Source organism: Ceratosolen solmsi, unplaced genomic scaffold (assembly GCF_000503995.2).
Source record: "Ceratosolen solmsi marchali unplaced genomic scaffold, CerSol_1.0 scaffold56, whole genome shotgun sequence".
Taxonomy (NCBI): Eukaryota; Metazoa; Arthropoda; class Insecta; order Hymenoptera; family Agaonidae; genus Ceratosolen; species Ceratosolen solmsi.
In genome coordinates, this window is record NW_011948425.1 from 4,011,048 (window position 1) to 4,022,217 (window position 11,170).

Sequence of the window (11,170 nt, forward strand, 5' to 3'; positions counted from 1 at the left end):
CTTTTTTTTTTTTTTTTTTTTTTTTTTTTTTTCCCCCCCCCCCCCCCCTCCTTCCTCCACCGCCACCGCCACCGCCGCCTCTCGCCCCCTTATTATTATTATTTTGCAATTTTAAGGTCGATGGCAAACTTTTATGCTGGTTGTGCACATTATCGTATAAAAGAGCTCTTGCAAGGACGAAACAGTCGGATGCCGACCGAAAAGCTCACTTGAAAATGGTTCAACAGCGAGCTGCGAAGCATAAAGAACAAAAGTAAGCTTAAGAGAATTTTAATACATTTGTACGGCTCGATAGTGCGTCATATATATTACTTTCGATGTATCAAAGGTTAAAAGGACACAATAAAAGGCCACACAGAGTAGACGTGACAAAACTTCCACCACAGTCAGAATCAGGTGACAGTAATGGCCCGACACCCGTTAAAGCGGCAAGAATGGCTGGAGTGCATGATCCTCATGATCCTAATATTTCAGATCACGTAGTTGCCGTCACATCGCTCAAAGAAAAAATTTCAAATCTGCAGAAACAAATATCCCAAAAAGATGGTCAGCTTCTCGCTAAAGAGAAACAAGTAAGCTCTGACTCGTGTTAGATAAATTCCACTCATTTCAACAAAGCTTATATTATTTGAACAAATCTTGTTCGCAGATAACTGAGTTAAAAGCAAAAAATTTTACTTCAGAAACTGAGTTGCGTACCAAAATGAAAACCTCAGAAAAAGAATATGAAAATAAAATATCTAGTATGCAGCACAAAATTTCTACTTTGTTAAAAGAAGTAGCGTCATTGTCAAAAAGTACAAAACGAGACAGATTATCTGTAACGAAGAGCGAAGCAGGGACCAATAGTGGAAGTGGAACTGATAGTCCTGTACCTTGATAAGGTAATATTCGCTTGACAATAAACATTAGTCGTTGTATTCCTGAATGTCGAAGTCATTATGATTGTCGTAACACGTGGCATTTATAACGAAACTATTTTTATAGCTTTCAGCCTTTTGCATTTTATAACTTTGTTGGTTAAAACTGTGAACAAAATTTTTCAATATTGATTGCAGGGTATTCGTTAGCTGCATCAACTTTACATACTCGAATGTCCAAATCCACTTGACATATGTGGTTCATTACATAGCAAATTATTTCCAATCAGGAAAAGAAAAAAAAAATTGTATTATTTTTCTAATTACTATACATACGAACCATTCGTCTCACTGTGCAAATAGACAAATTATTTCTTGCCTAATTATAATAGACAAGAGATAAATTGAAATAATTTCATTGCTAAACATTTTAGCATTTGTTTTTAATTTTTTTTTTTTTTTTTTCTTTTTTTTTTTCATTTCTATGTATACACTTTATTTTCACAATCTAAAATATAATTCAGCATATTAGGTCATGATAGAAAGATTTTTTTGTATTTGTAAAGAAATGTAAGCTATTATAATTCCTTGATGAAGGGAATAAGTCTTTCCATGAAGAAAATGAATTTTACTATAAATAGCCGAAGCTCCAAATGAAGCAGGAATTCAGTTCAACGTAGTAGTAATTATTAATAATGATGTGTTGTAACGAATAAGGAGCGACAGCTATGATATTTTATTATTTATAATAATTGTAAACGACGATACACCAACACCATTGGTGATTGTAGAAAAATTTGCAATAAAACTATAAAAAACATATTTGACAAAGTTTAAATACTAACCAAAATGACGAACCATTAGAAATTAAAATTTCGTGTTTCCAGCCAATGTATTCGTACACATTGCACACACGCGCGCATGCAAAATTGCATAAATACACGCCCGTATGCAAATTATGTATTGATAACGTACATATGTCGAGTGTGCGCGCGCGTGCGCGTGTGAGTATGGGGTGATGCATGTGGATATGATATATGTATGTGTATATGTATGTATATATATAATGTATATATATATATATATATATATATATATATGCGTATAAATATTATGAGATATGTGTACGCATATAATAAACAATGTCTATTGAAACGATTGCTAAGCTTCTTATAAAAGAATAAAGACAAACTAAAACGTCGAACTATAATAATTGGAGGTGGTAAATATAATTAACAATTGATGTAAATATCCAACAGCCATATATTTATTCTGTATTTTTAAGAAACAAATGCTAATTGAGCATTACCTAGTTCATAATTATAATGATAATAAATGCGTAACAATTTATTATTTACGAAGTATAAGGATAATTAACATTTAATTTATAGTCGTTTAAATACGAACGTGCGCGTGCACGCGATGTACAGTACAGCGGTAGTTTTTTTAATAATTTTTATTGTTTTATCATCGACTCGAGAGACAATAAAAACTAAATATTGCTTGTCCGTTGCCGAGGCAATTGATCATTCGCTTCCTCATTTTTCGATTGATGACTACTTTCAATATTACCATTAATATCTTATATTTACAATGAAAATCACCCGTCTCGCTCTTTCGTGCACTATAATTCCCCCTCTCCCGACCCACAGTCGCTACTTTTTTTTTTCGCCTATTGTTCATTATCGTCTCAAACATTTGTCTCCTATTTTCGAATTTCCTTCATCAATTATGTTGTTGTTGTTGTATTTTCACGGGTGCGTTAGATGCAGGCAAGGTCGGATATATCGGAGGCAATTTACAGAATGCCGATTTTTATTTTTATTCTAAAGGGTATTTCCGGGTAGTGCAACGAAAGTTATTGTTGCATACTGTAGCAGTAAATAAGCAATAACGTTAAGCCTAAAGTTGACTTTCTACCTGCGCAATGTGCAGTCTTTTTTTCCATTTTTTCTTTTCTCCATAAATTCAAAATTTTGCGAAAGCCAATTAGATAAGTGTCGTGTGTGACTTTAATTATTCGTTTTTGATGCAACGTACTTGCGCAAAGCTATTCTCAATTATAATAATAGTTTAGTAACTCGATGCTGCAATTGTTGCGAATTCTAAAGAAAGGAAACCGCCTCCCAATAAAATTTATTATGTCGATAATTCGTATTGAACTCCACGCATCGACTTATTTCATTAATAAGTGTAGTTTTAAGACGTAATTATAAGCACCTAGTAGCGTTCATTTTTGATTTTTTTTTTTTTTTTTTTTTTGTATTTTTTACTATATTATTATATTTTTTTTCTTTTTTTTTCTCTTTTTTTACTCATCGTAATGACGATTTCATTTTCCGTTCACTCTGACACACACACACACACATATATATATATATATATATTTTTTTTTATTAATTTATTTGCTTTATTTTATTTTTATTTTTTTATATTATTAATTATATATATATATATATACACACACGCGCACGCGCGCGCGCGCGCGCACACACACACACACACACATATATATATAAAATTTTTTCTTTCTTTTTTTTTTCTTTTCTTTTTTTTAATATCTTGGCTTTGAATTTTAAACCGCTGCTGCTGTTACCGCCTTGAAAACGTTCTTAACCCCTTTAATATCAGATGCAAAAAAGAGGAACGGAAAAAGTCCTTAGTATATGCTGGGTACATCATTTTAAGTAGGTATTGCTTGGCCTTGGCATTCCGTAGAATGCCCGAAACGTCGACGCTGCCTGTTATTTCGTACATTATAAGCAACTCGTTACAGAATCTTCGCTGCGGCTGTCTTTTTTTCCTTTAAACGCGGACCCGGACCCATCCCTCTTGACTCGGTGTGCGCGATTGTACAAACTACGTAGTCTTTGAATTTCCCAAATCGTGTAAGAATCCTGATCCATACGAAGAATTAATAAAAGAATACGGAGACGCTGATCTTAGCGAGTGTATCCGTTAAATAAATACTTTCATTTGAAAACGATCGCTCATTCTTATAAGTTATAATGTAAAAAGTGTACAATCGATGTATAGATGTGTTCGTAAGTCGGTCGTAATAGTTCACTTCTAATTAAATCAATCCAATAGTTAGGCAGGATTACATTAAAATGTTCCTTTCCTATTAAAAACAAAGTCTTTCAAGTTTTAATAATATTCGTGAATAACATTTTCAATAGTAGCATATCGTTATATATTAAACATCACACGCGCGCGTGTGTATTTATATATACATACATACATACATACATGCATACATGCATACATACATACATGCATACATACATACATGCATATATACATACATACATGCATACATACATACATACATACATACACGCATGATTATGTATAGATTCTGAATTTTCAATATAAAGAAACACTTCAATACATCGCACTTTTCTTTCAGCACCGTATCAATTAGTATAGAATAAGAAACGCTATTACAAACTAATTACATTTTTGCCATTTGGATCGTCTTTAGAAAGTATAATATGCTCTCTGAGTATTAAAGTATAAACTAAGAAATTTTTTTAAAAATCACGATCTCCGAAACTCTGCGTTTTGTGTATGCTTTTCTGTTTATGCATGTAAGGTATGTACGGCTGCGTGAGTGCGTGCTAAATGTAAGTGTATAAACTGGAAAAGTAATATCGAGTTTCTCGGTGTGTTTCTTATTAAAAATATATATAACCGGTTTCAGCAAAAACAAAATCAGTCGCCCTGTAACGAGCTACATTCCACCATTTTTTTCGAACATTTTCGCGCGCAGCCGCGACGACTCGCTTTTCCCGATTTCCCGAGTCGACGCGACTACGCGAGCGTTCCGCGATTTTCTCATGTTTTCCGTCACACATTGAGTTATGATTTCTTTGCGCGGTGGGCTACGTTCGATGCGATTTCGTCCTTGAGACACAGTCCGATTGAAACACACACACACTTACAAAATTATTAGGCTACTGAGGCAAATGGAAGTACGAATTCATAAAGTCCTGTCATTATATTCTTTTTCCTTCTTATATTTTCGTTTCTCAAAAGGAGCCGGCGATTTCTTTTTTTGTTTTTTTTTTTTTTGTTTTTGTTTTTTGTTTTTGTTTTTTTTTTTTTTTTACACCACATTTCGGAGCAAGAGTCGCATGGGACATCGAAATTGATAAGATTGCATAAAGAAATAGCTTGGAACAAAATGTAACGAATGGTCGATTGAGTAGTAGTGCTGCTGATGATAATAGTGATATTATTGTAGTGCTGGTGGTGGTGGTGGTGGTGATTGTGATAGGGATGGTAGTAGTGATGATAATAGTAGTGGTGCTTGTTGTTGTTGTTGTTGTTGTTGGAATAAAAATAATGACAAATGAGGATAACGATCACGATGACGACGACGATTATGATAATGACAATAATAATGACGATATCCGTATCATTAGTTCCATACAAAGGTTGATGAGTTTGAGGTATCGAACGTTGCTCCGAAACGTGACAAAATATGTAAAAGCCAGACACGAATGGCGGAATTTTTTTTTCATTATTTTATTTATTTATTTATTTATTTTTTTCTAATAAAACTTAAAATTTATAATAGTACGGAATGTCTTTTGTCGTCAAATACTGGCTAAACATCGCACATCTCATTTAACGTATTGAATTTGTGCAAATCGTATTTCCAAAGTTATACGTATATCATACATTCTTTACCTCATTTACAAAATTTCAACAAAAAAAAAAAAAAAAAAAAAAAAAAAAAAAAATCGTACATGAAAAAAACCAATCAAATAATCGATCACATATACTCGATATTTTAAATAAATTTCAAGTAATTTAATTGACTTGAATTTAGATTTAAAGTAGTCCTTGCATGAGGTCGATCGTTAAATAACCCGTGTTGAGGTGTCCTAGGATTTTCGCGAAAATTCCATTGCATGCTACCGATTGTCCAAAAATTTGACAAAGAGAATTTCTAAATATTCCTCACCAACGTGCCTACCTACACACATACACAGGCATGTGAATTTATCGAAAGGAGTTAATAAAAGTCTTGGGAATAAAGTTGATAAGGTTGATTGTGGTCGTTAGAGGAGAGGATGACGCGACACAATAGCTGCTCCGTTTTGACTAGCTTCGACGCAAGGACTACTTTAACAATAATAATAAATATTTAACTGGTTTTGGTGCGCGCTCCCGTTCGCGACTGTAAAGTGCACGATGCGTGCGCGAGGCGATCGTCCACGCGCGGACACTCGCCGTTTAGCAAAAAGCTACGTCCTAGGCACAGGCGTAGACAAATAATTTCCGCCTCGAAGGTACCGAACGCGAGGGACGTAGCCTACCGATCGCTTGTTCTCTCTCTCTCTCTCTCTCTCTCTCTCTCTCTCCCTCAATATCTCTCAATCTATCTCGTACGCACGCACGCATGCGTACACACACGCATTCGCTCACTTTTTTTTTTGTTATCTTTTTGTTTTTTTGCTCGTTTTCTACCTTTTCTTACAATTTTTTACGCTTCACCTTCCCTACTCAAAACTCTCCTCCGTTAGCACTTCAGTCGACGATAATACGCGTATCACCGACGCGTACGCGTAGACTTTTCATTTTTTTAATTTTTAATATAAATTAGAGCATTAAGTTACGTTTTGAGTTATCGATTAATTAATAGTAATGTTAGTATTTACAGGTACAGGTCTCGCATAGTTGCAGTCGTGTCGTCACTGGTTACTTGATTGAAAATCGCCCTTCCTTCGTCATTTACCCGGCGGACGCCGACAAAATCCGCCCCCTCCTCTCTTCCCGTCTCATTATCATTTAAAATCTTACTCTTGTCATCGCTCGTTGCATCCGTTCGACGACCCTCCTCTCCTCCCGGGTCGTCCAGGGCGCGGACCCGGAGGTAGCCGTCTTCGGAGCGCTCGCGCGATTCCGAGGAGACGCGCCGTCCCATCGAATCGCCCGGAACCCCCACGACCTCGTCAATGTGGTACCCGCGAGGCCGTCCTCGCGCGCTCCCCTATCCCCTACTCTCTCCGTACCTCACTTGTGCGACGTGGCGGCTGGCTATACATACTGCGTTATTAAAATTTTCAGACTTGAGGGATATAGGAAGAAGTTTCGCGGGGCAAGAAGCCTTAAGTACATTCGATAATGTGCGGCTGCGAGGTCTCGATGACGCTCGGCCTGCCGACCGAGTTCTCCAAATTGTGCAGAGAGGTGGGCATGTTACCTGCAACAGACAAAACAGTCGCGTGCATGAGTCGTGGATGGATTCGTCGCTATTAATTAACAACTGGGGTCGGGTGATCAGTGGTAGAGGATGAGTGGGAGGGTGGTGTTGGCGGTGGTGGTAACGAAAAAAATTTCGCTCAGACTCACCGACATTCATGTCGGGCGCGTACTCGTAGTAGGTCGGCGAGCCGACGGCGGTAGCGAGCGCGAGCTCGTCCTCGATGTTGTTCGGCCTGCAGCTCGTCGTCTTCCAATGCGTCCTGAGGCCACTCGCGCTTATGTATTTCTTGTCGCAAACTTGGCACGTGTAGGGCCTCTCGTTTGTGTGCAGCCTCTTGTGGAGCTTTAGGTGGACGAACTGCGTGAATTTGGCCGTGCAGAGATCGCAGGCGTAAGGTTTCTGGCCGGAGTGGAGTCGTAGATGCGTCTTGAGGTTCGACGTCGAGCTGAACCTCTTCTTGCAGATCTCGCATTGGTGGGGCTTCTCGCCTGCGGCAGCCACACGAAAAAAGAAACAAACAGCGGATGAGCAAGCGTCATCTCGTACGTAATAGCTCTGGATTTGTTGCGAGGAGGTTGGGTGAGGTTGGGTGGGGTTGGGGGGAACCGGACAAAAATGGCTCCTACGTGGACTCACCGGTGTGGACGAGATGGTGCTTCTGAAGGTGGGCCAGCTGGGTGAAGCTCTTGGTGCAGACGTTGCACTTGAAGGGTCGTTCGCCCGAGTGCGTCCTCAGGTGGACCTTGAGATTGGAGAGCTGGCCGAAGGTCTTGCAGCAGACGTTGCACTCGTAGTGCATCTTGCCGTCCTTCTTTTTGAGGGGATAGGGGAGGGACCTATAGCCCCTGGAGCCACCCTGGGAATTGGGACTGAGGGAGCCACTTTGAGAGCATGCGTGCTCGTCGGGCGATAGAGAGCCTACGGGCGAATAGCCATGATGGGAAGAGGAGGAGGAGCTCGCGCTCGTGTGGATCGTCAGGCCTGAGTGGTGGCCCAGATGGAGGTTGTGGGTACCGGTCACCAGGGCTTGATTGTTGTCAATCTGGAGGCTCGAGGAGCTTGGTAGCTGGTGCGGGCCGCTAGCACCGCCGCTTCCGCCACCGGGACCGGCAGCACCATCGCTGCTAGCGCTACTGACACCGCAGCTGCTGACGCTGCCGCTGCCACTACTACTGCTGGCCTCGACGCGTCGCCTGTCCTCGCTCGAAGCCCTCTCCTGGTACGAAGTGCTTCCGAGTGTCGGTCCGGGCGAATAACCCGAGCAGTTTATCGACAGCGGTGACACGACGTTGTGCTGTTGCTGCTGTTGCGACTGCTGATGTTGTTGCTGCTGCTGATGCTGTTGATGCTGATGCTGCTGCTGTTGTTGATGCTGCTGCTGCTGCTGCTGCTGCTGCTGCTGTTGATGCTGTTGTTGTTGCTGTTGCTGTTGCTGTTGCTGTTGCTGCTGATAGAGGCTGTAGGCGTAGGAAGAGGCCGGTTGATGAACGGGCGAGACGGAAGAGGCCGCGTACATGGGACTGGGCTCGACGCCGGGACCGCCTCCCGAGTAGAGGATAGTCGTTGTTGGCTGGGCGACGTTAGTCGAGCTCGCGGACGAGGGCGAGGGACTCTTGAGCTTGCGTCTGCTCGCCGTGGGCGAGGCGCTCGAGCTTGGTTTAACGTGGCTCGAGGTGGAGGAAAGGCCGCCGCAATGGCCGAGAGTACTGTGGCCAACCTGAATGCCGCTACTGCTCGTCGGGCTGGCTAGTATTAGGGAGCTCGAGGTCGCGTTGCCTTGACCTTGGGAAGGCGAATGGGCGCTCGTGGTGCTAGTAGGGGGCTCGGTTTGCATGGGCAGGTTCGAGCTCGAATCGGGGCTGCAGGGTAGAATGTTACTGTAGCGATGCGATTTTTTGTAACTGTAAGCCATCTCCGTGGGACTGGAGGGCGAAGGCGTGACCGAGTCCGCGTGCTGGGTGATTGGCTGGGAACTACCGATTCCCGACGAATTGCTACTGTGGATAATGTTAAGCACCGATTGGTGTTGCTGGTGATGTTGGGGCTGGTGTTGCTGCTGCTGCTGCTGCTGTTGCTGTTGCTGTTGCTGTTGCTGATGATGATGATGATTGGGGTGATGATGATGATGATGATGATGATGATGATGATGTTGCTGCGAACTACTGGTATTGTTGTTGCTATCGGTGCTGTTGACGGATCCACTATTACCGTTGTTACGAAGTAAAATGTTCTCGAGAATGGATGAGCTGCCATTAGAACTGGAGCTAATGTACGGCTTGGATATCGTGGTCGATATGGGACTGTGGCTACCTAGAGCCTTGGCTTCGGACTCGTAAAACGGCTTCGATTGGCTCTTCTCAATGACGACGATGTCCTCGGGACTGGGAGCCGTCGATGAGGACAAGAGCAGCACCATTGGCGTTTTTTGTAGCTGATTATCCGGACTAAGAGCTCGCTGCTCGCGACTCCCAAGACTCTCCTTGTCCTTCGTCGATCCGATATCGAGGCTGCATTTGCTACTAACGACGTTGTTATTATTATTGCTGTTGTTATTGTTATTGTTGTTGGTAGCGGCAGCTGTGGTGGCGGGAGTAACGGAGGCGGCGGCGGCGGCGGCAACGGTGGCACCATTATTATTGTGGCTACCGCAATTGTTACTGCTACTGATATTATTATTATTAGCGTTGGTGTTATTGTTGTTGTTATTAATTATGATGCTGTTGTTGTTGTTGTTGTTGTTGTTGTTGTTGTTGTTGTTGTTGGATTGAAAGTTTCCGTAGGTCCTCAGCATCTTGATCTTGACCTTGCGGTAATCGTTGCGCGCGTCGTTCTCGTGCTTGAGTAGACCGATCGCCGGGTGGTTGGGTACGACGCTATTCGCGGCCTTTGAATTTTTGGAAAAGTCGAGGACGTAATTGCTCTCGGAGTCGGACTCGCTGCTTTCCTCCGGGGGCGTGAGAATCTCATCGTGATAGCCATTCGAGTGATAGCCCTCGTCGGACCTCACGCTACCGTCCGTCGGCGTCATTTGCGAGCGCCTCTCGTATATCACAGAGTCCTTTAGCGTCGAGACAACCTCGATTGCTGGTGGAATGTCGACCGAGTGCGCCGATTGCACTTGTTGCCCTAGAGTGAAAAGAACGACGCAAAAAGGCGTGGATTCAATAGTTTGGACATAAATGTAGTGTACGAATCGTGGAATGACAGCTTTAGTAATTGGCCGCTAAATGTTTTACAGTGCTCAAATTTTACAGTGAAAATGAGAGAAAATGAGAGAAAATGAGAGGTTTCAACGGTTTAGCTTTAAGAGTGCTCCTGATTAAGTAGGTCACTCTTTATATTTCTTATTAGCCAGGATAAGCCCGATTTTTACATCACTATTGTTACATATTTAAATAATTAAAATTGCCCGGGATAATCGAGTGTTTGATATTGTTAATATTTGACAACTTGTAATTTCATTAACGGTGCTAAAGCTTGTCTTTTATGTTTTTCAGATGGTATACTAACGGATCTTTTGAAGCATCTGCTCGCCTGTCACCGGATGATTTAACCTTTCGGCGAATTCACGACAGTACCAGACTAAGAGCTCTTGATTAGCATCAATTTCCTTAACGGTGTAAAAATAAATATTCATCTAGAGAATGAGAAGAAGAGACGTATATATGTTATGAAGCTGTTGGCTCGATATATATGTAAACGCTCTAAAGTATTATTTACCTCGTACTGGCAAGCAATTAGATTCTGGGACTCGGATGAATATGCCGGGTTAACATATCTCATCCAGTTTGCCTTCTGAACGTCGAAGCCATCGATGTAGTAGAACAGTTCGTTGTTCTTGTACACCTGTAAATAATATTTATATCGTCATTTACACATCATCGACATTTAATGGGCTCTCCTTGCGCAATCTCTCCAAATAAATAAATTTATTTATTTAATTTTCTATTTATTTACAAACGAGCTTGTTTTATTTGACTCGGAACACCACCACCCCCAAAACCCCTCCACCACACGCGCGCACACACAATCGCTACTATCACCACCCACCACGCCTCCCCCCCCCCCCCCTGTTTTTTCCCCCCGTTTATCC

General features: G+C 41.5%; 2 protein-coding genes across 2 annotated transcripts in view; one reads left to right on the forward strand and one right to left on the reverse strand.

The window, feature by feature from the left end:
* LOC105362859 (protein FAM76A) overlaps positions 1-1,290 on the forward strand; it is a 2,701-nt gene extending 1,411 nt beyond the window's left edge. Inside the window, exons 4-7 of the mRNA XM_011500381.1 lie at positions 117-253; positions 329-572; positions 650-884; positions 1,059-1,290. Coding sequence (XP_011498683.1) covers positions 117-253; positions 329-572; positions 650-880 — 612 coding nt within the window. The 3' untranslated portion in view covers positions 881-884; positions 1,059-1,290. The remainder of the gene's footprint in view (positions 1-116; positions 254-328; positions 573-649; positions 885-1,058) is intronic.
* A 5,004-nt stretch (positions 1,291-6,294) lies between these two features.
* Blimp-1 (PR domain zinc finger protein 1) overlaps positions 6,295-11,170 on the reverse strand; it is a 20,521-nt gene continuing 15,645 nt past the window's right edge. Inside the window, exons 4-9 of the mRNA XM_011500380.1 lie at positions 10,798-10,923; positions 10,588-10,714; positions 9,829-10,203; positions 7,714-9,573; positions 7,224-7,565; positions 6,295-7,074 (exon numbers count right to left, since the gene is read on the reverse strand). Of these exons, the coding sequence (XP_011498682.1) occupies positions 6,980-7,074; positions 7,224-7,565; positions 7,714-9,573; positions 9,829-10,203; positions 10,588-10,714; positions 10,798-10,923 (2,925 nt within the window). The 3' untranslated portion in view covers positions 6,295-6,979. The remainder of the gene's footprint in view (positions 7,075-7,223; positions 7,566-7,713; positions 9,574-9,828; positions 10,204-10,587; positions 10,715-10,797; positions 10,924-11,170) is intronic.